Source organism: Alosa sapidissima, chromosome 1 (assembly GCF_018492685.1).
Source record: "Alosa sapidissima isolate fAloSap1 chromosome 1, fAloSap1.pri, whole genome shotgun sequence".
Lineage (NCBI taxonomy): Eukaryota > Metazoa > Chordata > Actinopteri > Clupeiformes > Clupeidae > Alosa > Alosa sapidissima.
In genome coordinates, this window is record NC_055957.1 from 15751498 (window position 1) to 15765343 (window position 13846).

At 47.0% G+C, this 13846-nt stretch overlaps 1 protein-coding gene across 22 annotated transcripts in view; it reads right to left on the reverse strand.

Moving 5' to 3' along the window:
• The window catches only part of dlg1b (discs large MAGUK scaffold protein 1b), a 90063-nt gene that overhangs the window by 36846 nt on the left and 39371 nt on the right, over positions 1-13846 (reverse strand). For 8 of the 22 annotated variants that reach the window (XM_042097230.1, XM_042097392.1, XM_042097137.1 and 5 more), the window contains 2 exons: positions 13642-13806; positions 9265-9375 (listed from right to left, as the gene is read on the reverse strand). In XM_042097230.1, coding sequence (XP_041953164.1) covers positions 9265-9375; positions 13642-13806 — 276 coding nt within the window. Of the gene's footprint in view, positions 1-2654; positions 5872-6480; positions 6627-9264; positions 9376-13641; positions 13807-13846 lie in introns of those variants that run through there. The other 14 variants (XM_042098111.1, XM_042098030.1, XM_042097879.1 and 11 more) reach the window with 6 other exon arrangements.

The following is a 13846-nucleotide window of genomic DNA, read 5'->3' on the forward strand; positions in this document are numbered from 1 at the left end:
CCCCCCTCATCTCTCTGTGTATTCATGCCAATTAGCAAGCTCCAATGGGCCAGAGCACCCCCCCCCCTCTCTGGCATGAATAATCGATGCTAGGCTCCAGTTCAGATAGGAAGCCATATCAGCATCAGTGCACTGACATGCTGGGGGTGGTGGGGGCTCTTGCTACAGGCCTCAAGGGAGATGGGGGGGGGGCGTGTTCTCATATCAATGGTCAAACACAATTTTTTCAGTGTTCTATGGAATAGTATGGTACATGCAGTACACAGCAGAAAGGATACCATGGTAACATGCTTGCAAGCCTTATCCGTGTACAATATCCCTTCCTTCCACACAATCAGAGCTCAGCAGGGGGCTCCCCAATACTTCCTGAGCCAGCATACTTGAGAGTGTCTGGAGAGTTTGCTCAGGCGAATTTTGGATAACGATGAACAGTCATTTGCATGAACTTTGCATTCCATTTTTCCATGAGCGTGTCGAGTGAGATCAATCGGGCCATTAGTGATATTGTTTCCTGCAGAGGACAGATGGCTCCATATGGATGGTCTTTACATTGCTTGAATTATGAATGGAATAAACTGAATAATACACATGGCTAAAAATAGCACCGCTTGCTTTGCCATGACAGTGTGGGGATCTAAGCCTGATTTTCTAAGTGGATTGAGAGGGGACGAGCATCGTAAAGGATCACTGCCCGGGCTGCCTTCGCCTGTCGTCCCTTTGGCACCACGTTGCGCCTACAGGGTCCAGTACCCCCTGTTCATACAACACATACTGTACACACAAGCACACACATGCTCTCATACACATACTGTAAGCTTAGCATACACATGCTCTCATACACCTATTGAGCACAGTCTATTAATGAATTTGGGATGAGGGGAGAGGTAGGCAATGAGATATTTGAGATATTTTATGACTGTGGCAGAGCGAGAGAAAAAATCCTTTCCACTAGACTAAAATGTCTATTTTTTTTATTGAATGCTTTTATTTCAGATGCTTTTGGTAGCTATTAATTGCTATAATTGTTATTTGCAAAATCCTGCTGTGAAACAAAGCTTAGTAGCAAAACACAAGCTGTAAAAAGCAAAATAGGAAAATATAAATGTGAAAAATATTCACAAGCCCGAGCAAAAAGAAAAAAATAAATAAATACACAGAGCTTAGATAAAAAGAGCAATAATACTAAATTCTGCCAGGATTTTGAGAGAATTACGCTCAGATGGGACTGCAGAGCTGTACTGTGTGGAGCCAGCGCCATCTACAGGCATCCCTGGAAGCACACACAAACAAAAAAAAACAGCTTGTAGCATGCAGGTTCAGCTGTTGAAGCTTGTTGATCACTACTGATAAGTAGGCTCTCAGAGTCCAATCATCATTCTTAAGCCAGCATTTGTATAAAAAAGCTAATGATGTCCATTATCTACCTACAATATTGTACGCTACATACCCCATGTCCTCGCACATGCCACTTATAGCAAGAGACACAAACGGTTTTCAGTTCTCATATATCCGAGCAAAGTGACCTCTGTGAATTACATATAGCTTCTACAGTTTTCAAAGTAGATGTAGCCTGTCAATGTCCATTTTGTGTAAGAACATTACCACATTAGTAGTCCAACTGTAAATCCTTTTTCATGCATCGCTCTGGCATTTAACACCAGCAACAGGGGGAAATTAATGGGAAAATAAATCTGGTGATCTATAGACCTTCACTGACAACAGCCACAGTCTCTCAGGAGAACGGCATAGCAACAACAACAATCGCATGGGAGAGCTCTTTCTGCAGTGCTGTATTGCTTCAACACAGCTCAGTCTGTTCCAATTTTGCTACCGGGGAGATTTAAAGGGCAGCTCTTTACCAAACAGTTAACAATCAGCAAAATGCTGGCTGACATCAGCATAAAAACGCTTGTTCTCTTTAAGCATCTACGTCTTTAATTTGATACAACAACCAATGGCATGGCTTTCAATACTTCTGTGAGCAGCTTAAAGAAAAAGTAAATGAAGTATACAGCCTGTTAAATGGTCCTTAGTTGATCCTTAGGTTCTGGTCCTAAGTATTTGTACATAGTGCATAGTTAGATATTCTAACATTGCAGAACTGATCTCGATATGCTAATGTTTTCTTAATGAACACAATGCACAGCATATCTTTTTTCAATCCCTTCTGCTCCACTGAAGCCAGCCATGGCTTTCCCTGATCACAGGTCTGAGCATGTAATCAGGAACGTTACCATGGAGATGATAGCAAGGCAGGCGGAACTATTTGGAACTATAAAAAAAACACAACCACAAGGAACACAAAATCTATCTGGATCAGTATCAAGATTAAAAATCAAGATACTGACAGGCACCGGAGAAAACAAACAGTTTTAAACAACATCCAAAGTTGCACAAGACTTAATTTCAAATCAAAATTGCATGGAGACTTTTGAGCTGCCTCAGAAGCCCCAACTAAAAGCAGGGATGTCATGCTCCTAGCCAGCTGCTGCACTGCACTCCCTCTCTTCTCTGGGTCACCTACACGCTGTTGCTTCCGCACCGGTCTTCCCACTCGCACTCACCTGGCCCCAAACTGAACACACCTGGACCCGGCACCTGAACTCCCACAGCAGGGAACTCCCCCTCCCATCCCAACCCACATCAGCACTCACCTGCGTGGCCCCTGCGGAAATGCAGTCGGTGAACATCCGGAGACGGGAGAGGAGGACCTGCACTCGGTGCCAGCGGGTCTGGTGCTGGTCTGGAGGCTCCTCAGAGCAGCTCCGCACGGAGGCCAACCTCGGCTTTGGTATATAGCCGTGACCCGAGTTAGTGCTGCCGCGGTTGCCCCTGGAGTACAGGGTGTTACCACTGAAGATGTAATTCATGGCCACGTTTGCACTGCCCACATGCACGGACACACACGCACACACACACACCCTTGTTGCAGTGGAAAGCTGGAAGGGATGGGCGACAAACTAGATACCAAGATGCTAACAGTCTGACGGCATTTCCTGAGTGTTTGGAAGAAGAGATCCTGGTCACTGGTTATTCCTTCTGTGAAAGGCTCTGCACTCAGCAATTACAATATTTATTGTTGTTGATTTTCTATCACACTGCTCGGTTAGTCTTTGAAAGCTGAAGCCTCATATTCATAGGCTGTAAAGATACTCACACCGACAATGACATGCATGAGCTATGCAGATGGCCAGTTCCCCTCTGTGTCATGAACCCCAGGGAACAGAAAGATTAAACTCTCTCCCACTGACACGAAGAGCCTCGGCCTCCAGAAATTACACAAATCTTTCTCCAAGAAAACAGGAAGAGAAAAAATGAGTCCCTCCTTAAATAAAAATGAGCAAAAGAGAGATTCCAGAGATAGACATCAGCACAAACCAGGAAGCAATCAAGGCATGTGTTTACAATCCCTGAGTTAGTCTTTTGTCAAGCCACCATAATGCCCATAATCTTCTGGGTTCTAGCATCTTAACAGTAGCAGAAATAAATGCCTTTTGCAAAGCCCATGTTCTGTTCGCTTTCAGGTCCAAATGCAGAATCCTTCCAAAGTATAACAATCCATCCAAGTCCAGATCAAAAAGCAAATACTTGAAAGTCCAATTCAGGTGATTTCATTCGTATGTGAAGCACCTTCTTTCGATAATCCTACAGTGCTGCGGAATCTCTGAGATACTGCAGAATCTCCCACACACATAAAATTTCAAGACCACAAAAAAAAAAATACAGTAAAAATAGATCTAAATAGTTGAGATACGCGCTGCAGGAAACAAGAGCAGAAGGCAGGTGCGCCAATGCCCATACAAGTTCTACGGAATGCCATTCCCGTCACCAGGCACTCCATGTTTTCAGAAACATGCTGGAAAACTCTCCACGGAGAGACAGGAGAAAAAGAAGAGAAAAACAGAAGGAGGTAAGAGAAAGCAAAGGAGTGGGAGAGAAAGATGGAGAGCGAGGGAGAGAGCCGGAGATGTGCCACAGGTGCCGGATGAGTTGGCAGATTTTGTTACGAGCCTCTGCCTCCTCTCCCCCGGGAGCCAACGCCATGGCAACTGCACTCCCATCAAACAGCGCCAGCAGGATTTCCCAGCCAGGCTCTGCCCTCCTCCTGACTATCAGCTCCTGTGGTAAACACTCAGCGCACTTCAGTTCCATTAGCTGCTGCACAGCTTAGTCAGTGGAATCGGGAGTTCTGCAAAAAGGAGAGTCACTTTCAGGGGGAAAAGAAGAAAGCAAACAGCAGCTGTGCACTTTGCCAGGTCTTGCCTGCATTTGGGAAACACCGGGAAGCCACGTCAAGGGAACAGGTGTGTTCAACAGATGCAGAGCATTACATCTGTTGCTTTTGGTACAACTGTAAGTGGTTTGGGACAACACTGGAGCACGCGCCTCCCCCAGACAAACAAACAATAAAACATAACAAAGCAACAGGTCATATCATATCTATTCTGTTCCCAATGCAGTTTGGAGCAACAGCATCTGTAGCCTCTACTGAATGCTCATCACTTACTAAATATGGCAGGCTATCAATAATGCATCAGAAATTCCATGAACAGAACGTGCATATCTGATGAGCCTGCTGTAAGGAGGACGTAGCGCTGCTCTGGACCACTGGGACCACCATGCCCATCATCTTGGTAATAGACAATTAGAGACACAGGGCCACTACCTAAGCAGTGGACAATAAAACCGCAAATGCATTCTGGACTAAATTATTTTGATGGGAAATTAGCAAGCCTCAGTTTTTCCACATTACTGTCAGTGAGGTCTTAAAGCTATAACACTTCCTTAATGTAACCCTATCCATTCACTGTTCAATTGCGAAACAATGGCTAACAAATTAGGACCCTCTCTTGTCGGATCAAGTCCATCTTATGCTGCTAATGTGTTGACAGATAGGGACCTAAGAAAGTCAGAGGGGATTGAGGTTTCTATGCTAGCCTGTCAACGAGAGAGCTCAACAAAGCCCAATTACCATGTTATGCTTGAGAGCCACTGAATACGGTTTACCTCATCAAATTTCATCTCTGGTCAATAACACACCGCTCTGCCAAAGGAACAGCACTGAGGCTGTTGTGCATATCAAGAGACGACTGGGCTATGGGAGTGGGCAATGTTTTCCATGAAACCAGTGCAGAATCCATATGAGCATGTTGGAATTCGCACTACAGGATCAACAGGTAAACAAAATGGATGCTGGCCTGCGATTAACAAGACTAAAGACTAAAGGAAATAAGAAAATGCTTCAGCAGACATCTTGCACTTGCGTAAATGATCTCGCCTATTCAATCACAAAGATCTACAACCAATAAAATGAATTGAGAATGGAGATCTTTTAAATTAACCTGAGTAGAAGAGCTAGTGAATAAAGCTCAAACCTAAGTTTTCACTGTAAGCTCAAAAGCAATGCAGCACATTAATTGAATATAACATTACATCACTAAACAGGACTCCATCATGCACACTGTCATCAACATTAAGATGACAATGTTTGTGTGTAAAGCTTCCTAAACAACAAGCAGACAAGAACATAACAAATGTTAATCTGAACTACTACTACTACTAGTGTGAAGCAGGAGAGCTAAAGCAGCAGGTTTTCTGTGTGTGGGTACGTAAATCTCTGTCAGCATGCGTACATTGTGTTTTTATGTAAGTGTGTGTGTGTGTGTGTGTGTGTGTGTGTGTGTGTGTTAAAAGAGATCGCCCACATGCACGCTGCTGAGCAGCATTCACACACAGACGCTGGTTGCCAGGCGGCAGGACTAAAGGCATCTGTTAGAGCTCGTTTCGCCCGCTAAAGCGGCACAGTCGCGGCGCGTTTCACATGAGACCGCCGCACCGAGAACGCAAGTGTAATGGTGTGCTCGCGCGGCTGCAAGCCTGCCTGTCACCCTGGCGACACCTGACAGAACGAGCAGTCCGGTCGCTCACCGTGCGCCACAGCAATGACGCACCAGCACGCACTCCTGTTTCTGGAGAAATCTACACAGCATAAGACTTTCTCTCTCTCTCTCTCTCTCTCTCTCCCTCGCTCTCTCTGTCTGTCTGTCTCTCTCTCTCTCTCTCCTTCCAACTCTACACGGACAGGGGATTGATTTAATGGACGAATGATAGATTATCAATCCAAAGCCCAGCAGGACCCACCAGACGATGAGGCAGGTACTACATCACTGACGCCAAAGATCGGTAAACAAACAGACACGCGCACCAGAAAAATCCCATCTCCGCTGTCATCAGAATGCCACTCTCTCTCTCTCTCTCTCTCTCTCACACACACACACACAGACACAGAACTGCACACATGCACGGCATATACAACACAAAGGACTCCACTGACTGTGACCTGAACAAATGTGGTCAGTCTGGCTTCCCTAGTCTAGTCTCCCTTCACACACTGAGACTATGTTTACCAGCCGTCTCGGTGGCTGGAGCCTTTAGCGCGTCTCACACACACGCCGTCAGGGAGGAGGAGCTGAGCCTTACCAACAAGTGCAGATGCAGCCTCTTGGTCCTCCTCAGGGTGCCCATGATGCGCCGGCCCATCTTTTTAGCGTACCACACAGAGTTCAGCATCCTGGGCCGACGCCGGTGCTGTTGCCACTGCTGCTGCCGCCGCCGCCGCTGCTGGAGAGTTCACACTCTGGCGATTTCCCACCCCCCCCCCTCCCCCTCCCCCTCCCTCTCCCCGTTCCCAGAACCCCCCCCCCCTCCTCCTCCTCCTCCTCCTCCTCTTCCGCCCCTTCCTACCTCCTCCTCCAGCAGGGGCTTAATGTGCCGATCACTCCCCCCCCCTACCCACCCTCTCCTGCCGCCAGCGTGCTCCTGCCCCTCTACTCCAACCTCATCTACCTACTCACCTCCTACCACCTACAGCAGCATCTCAGAGCCAGCTGTCTGAGTCTGCACTACCAGAGGAGAAATGGCCAAAAAAATGGCCTCTGTTCATGTTCAGATAACCTGCAACGGAGGGCTAGAGAGGGCAAGCAAAGAGAGGGAGAGAGAAAGACAGAGGGAGACAGAGGAAGAAAGAGCGTGGCAGGGGTTTGTCTGACGCACAGACTGCTGCAGGGAGAGCGAGAGAGAGGGAGCAGGAGAAAGAGAGCGAGGAGAGGGAGAGAGAGGGAGAGAGAGAGATAGCTTCACAATTTCCGCATCCCTGAAATGCGGCTTTATTCACCTCCTCCCCTACCCTCTCATGCTCACGCTCACTCTCCCCCTAACTCTTTCTCTGTCTCTCTCTCTCTCTGTCTCTCTCGGCTGACGCGGTTACTGGCACGCTGTTCCAATCACAGCAGAGTCTCAGAGGGCTGTGTGTGTGTGTGTGTGTGTGTGACCGATATGCGAAACGGGACGTTGTAAGGACGCTAAGCCATGAGTAAGGATGCAGGTGCCTGTCTCTGTTCCTCTCCAGGCACTGGAAATGAGTCAGCAAGCGAGGAGAGCAGGAGTCTCACACTGATGATACAGTGCTTTCTGTATGTGTGTGTGTTTGGGTAAGAAAGGAGAGAGAGTGAGACAGAGTGAGAGAGAGAAAGAGAGGGAGAGAAAGAGAGAGAGAGTGTGTGTGTGTGTGTGTATTGTCCTGTGCTCTCCAATTGTCTCTCTCTCTCTCTCTCTCTCTCTCTCTCTCTCTCTCTCTCTCTCTCTCTCTCTCTCTCTGCAGTGGTAGAGGGGAGCCACAGCACCCCAGCCCTCCACACACCATCTGTCCTCTGTTTCTCACTTGGCCCTGTGGCCGGGCCCTTCTCCCGCTCCTACAGCTCGCGCCGCCTCGTCACTCGCACCGCGCCTGGAACTCGGTGCCCAGGCAGGGAGAAGGTGAAGAGAGAGGGAGATGGGCAGTGGAGGGGAAAGCAATAGCCCTGCGCTGACCCTCCGACTGCTGTTACATTCCTGCTCTCTTTGACCTCTTTCCAGAATTGTCTGTCCTTCATCCTCTGTTGTCACCGTTGTTCATTAAGTGTGCATGCATGCGTGTGTGTGTGTGTGTGTGTGTGTGTGTGTGTGTGTGTGTGTGTGAGAGATGGGGGGGGGGGCTGACGTCACTGACGGGAAAGCAGAGGAGATGAGAGTCAAAGAGAGGAAAAGAAAAGAGAGGTGGAAGACGACGGCCGCATCCTTACTCTCTAACATCTTCCAGGAGGAAACGATGCATTCGCTACTTTATCTTTATTATTATTATTATTATTATTATTATTATTATTATTACTACTTATTCATTTGGCTGACACTTTAAACCAAACCAATTTACCAAACCCAATCATTACAATTATAAGTCTCCCTGGTGCAAGTTAGGGTCAAGCGCCTTACACAGGGCCACCACAGGGGCAGCCAGGAATGAAACCCAAAACTTGGCTGGCTACTCCTTCAAACTCGCCTGGCTCCTAAGCCACTACATGACCACGGCCCCATACATCATCCTGTTCCATGCTATTGTTTCAGCTCCTAGGCCTGCTTCCAGGCGGCATGATCAATTAGATATTGTGTGGCTCACTAATTGCTTGTTGCCTGATGTGATAGTCTCTTGCCCATGAAGCCAACATGGAGTCAATTAACTGGCAACCTATGCTCACAGTGTTGTACACATACTGTAGAATAAGAGGAATTGCAACAATCTGCTGCATGCAATCCAACAGATGAAATCTCTTGTGAAAGTCCACTGCGTGTGTGTATTTATGTGTGTGCTTACCCATGTATGTATTTAGATGACAAAATGTGTGACACCCAAATAATCTCAGATATACAAAAAGAAGACCAAATGATGCTGAAAAGCATTTGAAGTGTTCAGACTGGTTTATCAGGCCCCAGCTTTGGGCTGGCTCTGTACTGGACCTCAGAACGCTTCCTCATACGCAGCCTACGTATGGAGCCTACAATGCGCCACACACAGACACCTCCTCTACACAACACAAACACATCAGCCACTCTGTATCAGGTCCAGGCCATTGAGGTCACACACACACACACACACACACACACACACACACACTCTTCATCATCATCATCATCATCAGGAGGAGACAGAGACAGCCAAGTCAGGTGAGGATGAATTGGCACCATTGAGGGTGAACTAATACACACACTACTACAAACATACATACCATGCACAGCGCAATCTAAGTGGGACTCGACACAAATACACAATGGCCATCCTGGCCACTGACTGCAGGTCAGTGGGAGATGCACAGGCCTTAGAAGCGCAGCCTTGTCTAGTCCAGCCGGCACTACGGAGTGCTGCGAAAGCGGAGGCGAGGGGGGTTGGGTTACCTGGAGCGCCACCGGATTGGTGGGGTACGGGGCGGGGAGGGGCAGCGGTGGGCTTTCTCTCTCAGCCCCGAGGGCCGAGGGGCCGTCGAAGATGCACTCCAGGGACTCGACCTACAGGGAGGCATGGAACTCAACCAATCAGGCCACACATCAGCAGCTACGGGAAAAGTATCAACACAGCAGAGAGAGAGTGATAGAGAGTCGGACTGGAGGACGAGATGCAGAGCGAGAGACGGACACAGATAACTTGAGAGACAAAAAAGGACAGGGTGAGAAGTAAGGGGAGAGAGAGAGAGAGAGAGAGAAGGAACCATCCAAAAATAGAAACAAGCAGAAGAAGAGATACTGTGATAGATAACAAGGGGCTGAGCAGAGGCTGTAAAGCCACAAAGGTCGAGTTGAACGGTGGAGCCTTCTAGCAGAGGCCACAGTGCGAAAGCGATCACAAACACACAAACAGTCAGGCAGACACAACGGAGACAACAGGTGAGAGAGAGAGAGAGGATGAGCTCTCAGTCCAACACCAATGAGATGTGCGAGTATGGAATCCCAGCGAGACTTCTCTACAAAGGGAGAAAGTTCTCCTCTTTAACAGAGGAACTGGTTGATCCTACAAAGACATCTAAAAGCAGCGTGTTACAACTAGCAAATCACTATGTTACACTAGAGTGCATTTGTGAGAAAATGCTAAATGTGGCGGAAGATGTGTCTTCAGTAGCTGGAATAGGGAATTGGCTGTTGTGGAGCTAAGTTGTTGTGACGCATTTGTGATCTTTGTCTTTGTATGGCCCTTTGCTTTTCTAAATTCTAAAATATAATTGAAATATTTCTTTGCTTTTTTGTCAGGATGCATTTAAGCGTACATACTGAATGAGAGTAAATGGTGTGACATTTGTACCTGATATTTGCTCACTTAATGATGAACTGTTCATCTGCTGTTACGGTATATCTTTCAACTCCAAATAACCTTTAACTTAAATACAGCACCTTTGGAATGAGTCTGCCACTCACTTCACTTACACTGGTTATTGTGTATTAAAATATTTTGTCCGTTTCCTTCATTGTCTTTCCAGTGTCACCTGAGCCAAAAAGTTGTTGGTTATCCCAAATTTCTCTCCTCATGGCGAAAGTAGCCTGAAAGAAGACGTTTCCTATATTCAACCCATACGGAGCAGGTTTCTTTCTGGGTTTCTGTCGAACTTTATAATGCACATTTGAACTATTTGAACAAGAAATCCTGACGGGAAACAATTGGAATATGCATTCAACGCACACATAAATTAGATTTATTAGAGGGGGGTTAATTAACTCATGATTCACATAAGGTATAACATGATTAAATTTAACGGTAATACTTTTATTCACATTTGCTATATTTTTTTCCCCTGGATGTTTCTGTAAATGTTGCCCTGGCAACCTTATGTTTTGATCCCATAGCCGATCAGAATTATTTCCTAGATTAGGAGTATTCGCACTTTTAACTCGCATAACACTGTGGATGGAAGCACATGTAAATGTGTATATTCTTAAGCCGAATTTTCATAATAGAATTGGCACGTTTTCACAGAGAATATTTCAATGAACTCAATGAATGGAAACCCTGACGTTTGTCTAGATGTCAGCCAGTAGACTGACAAGGCAGTGTAATGAGATAGCTCCCAGCAATTTGCTTACAGTACACTGAGCAGCATTTTAATCCACTTCAGGGCACCTCTTTTTAACAGACTATATCGGTTTAAAGAATCATCTGTAAACGTCTGCCATGCTGAATGCAAGAATGCAAATCTGAATGCAAGACCACTGCACAGGATCCTGATGTACGTGAAATTGCCCATACAACCAGATCCCTAGGAGATGCGGCACTAAAATGGATATAAAGTCCTGACGACAACAAGAACAATGAATGAGTCACTTATGCCACATAATAACAGCACCTAAGAAAGCCTCAATAAAGCCAGCGTACAGACACAGCATCCAAGTAAAGCATAACCTACAGCAGGCAATGGATACATTAGAATGAACAATAAGCAGAGGAATACAGGAATGACAGAGATACTCTCACAAAATGAACCACACATGTGTTTAGCCTTTCGTTGTAGTGGGTGTAATGTAAGTGCATTAAAATGCCAGTGTAAACCAAGTGCAATGACGAATATGAGCCAGAGGATGGCAGTAGAAACCCATCACCAATGATCAACACATGCTTCCAGAGGACTGTGTGCTGCTCTGCGGATGCTCTAAGGAGACCAGGGGGAGTGACTGGGTGGAAAACAAACAAACAGCCACGTCTAACGATCAATCCATCACATTAATCTCCCTGATTCTAATCAACACTCCACCTTCGTCAGCTCCTGCTTAAACAAATGGGCAACTCAATGAAAGACTTGGGACAAAATATCAAGGACAGACTCAATACGGTAAACAGAGTCTTTGCTAATCTAACATGCACGCACACACACACACACAGACACAGACACCCTTGGACACCCACCCTTACACACACACTCACTCACACACAGCATTAAATTGAGTTTGAGTGCGCTATGAAAATGAAAAGATTTCCTTTGTCTTAGCTAAGACAGCACATTAAAGATGTCCTCTAAGCAGAATGGGTGTTTAGCTGGAGGTGGGCCACGTCCTTCGTGATGAGTAGAGCGGAGTAGAGTGGAGTGATGACAGAGAGGTGCTTGAAGAGATGGATAGATAGGAGGTGCCGCGGTGGGTGGAACGGATGGATGGAGTGAGAGAGCGAGGAAGGGCGAGAGGGGACAGGGTGGGGGTGGTCAGTCTGCTGCTGCTGCTGCTAGTGGTTATGAGGGGGCGATGGCGGGGGCCCTGGGGAGTCAACCCTGGCGCGGGCACTGGAGCGTGAGGTGGAGAGAGAATAAATCTGAAGGAGAACGACTGAGAAGGACAGAGCAGAGGAGCCGCTATGGATCATGAGCACTCCCATACAAACACACACACACACAAACAAGCATAAACAACAACACAATGTTGTGCATACACTCAGGCATGTAAGAAGCTTATCACACACACACACACACACATCAACATGCAGGCACAAATGGACAGAGGTTTTCAGAGCACAACCACCGACTTATACAATGTAAACAAACACACATACACGCAATGGCCACTCAATGCACCAACATGACAACAGGTCACCAATCATCTGGTGACCTCTGACCCTCCGTCTCCAGCTGACTGACTCTCTGACTGAGGCTCTTGCACAGGATGTGTAAAATATGGCGATGTCTTGGTCTGATGAAATACCGGTAATACCACAGACAACGTTCTACAGGAACTGACACCATCCCAGCAGCTCAAATCGATAAGCAGCCATGGACTGTGACAACTGAAGAAAACGAATGCTTCTGTTTCCGTAAACAAGACTGATCTGATATCAACCCATCCTGTGTAAAAAGAGCCAAGCTATCACACATGTTAAGATCTCTGTGCAAGGCATAGACTTTCTGTTACCGGTAGCAGCAGCAAGGCGCAGCACTTGCTCCACCAGCTCCAGTTTACATGCAATTGACTGGACTCCTACATAAACATAACTGCAGGCATTAGACTGGAGCCCACCAGAAACCACTAACAGGCACAAGCTTCACCTGCACACAGACAAGACTTGTTCAGCGGATGGAAGCTTCCCTCATTCCCTCAGCGATCATTCTCTAAGGCTATGTGCATTTGCATGGCCTTGCGTGGCACTATACGCTGGGTCCTGCACAAAACAGCTACACACACCAGTAATGGCAGTAATTTAATGCCTACAGGCAGTGGGAAGATCTTACTGTATAAATCTAAAGAGGCACTCACACACACTTACAGAATCAGTGTGTTATGTAATAAACCCTGTACAGTAGTAATAATATTAATAATGTAATACATATTTAATACAGCAAAGCACAGTAGTCACTTGGATTTGCTTTGTCTGTAAATGTCCTGCATGCACACTTAAAGGCCAGATATGAAACTGACCACTGGGCTTTCCCTTCCCTTCATTGCTTTTCCAAAGCTTTCCTCCGGCTCTGGACTGACCCCCTGCAGGGGTACTTGGCAAACCCTTCTGTCAGCATGTGTGTATGGTTATGCGTTTTCCAGTATGACTTCTGTAAGTATGCTCACACATATTTTGGGTGTTGATGGCTTTGCGACTTGACACCAAAAAAGCACAGCACAGCTGGGAAGCACGGGTAGTAATGGCACACACAGGTGTGTATGTGATAAAAAAGGTGTGTGTGTGTGTGTCTGTGTGAGAGACTCTAGTAGACAAACACTGGTGGAGCCTAACCCGAGCCAAGCGAAGCCAAGTGTCCCGTGAAGATCTGGTTCTGGCTCACTGGGCCCGGGTGCAGGGCTCCTCCTTACCTTCAAGGGGGAGATGTGGGCGTGCGCCACGTAGCCGTGAACGTTCTCGATCTGGGAGAGGTTCTTCTCGGCCACCTGGACCAGCTCGGGCCCGGGGCCGTCCTCCGTGAGCTGGGGGGAGCTCTGGTCCTGGGGAGATGTGTCCTCGTCATGGTGCCTGTACTTCTGCAGGGGCGAAGGAGAGAAGGAGAGAGAGGGAGAGACA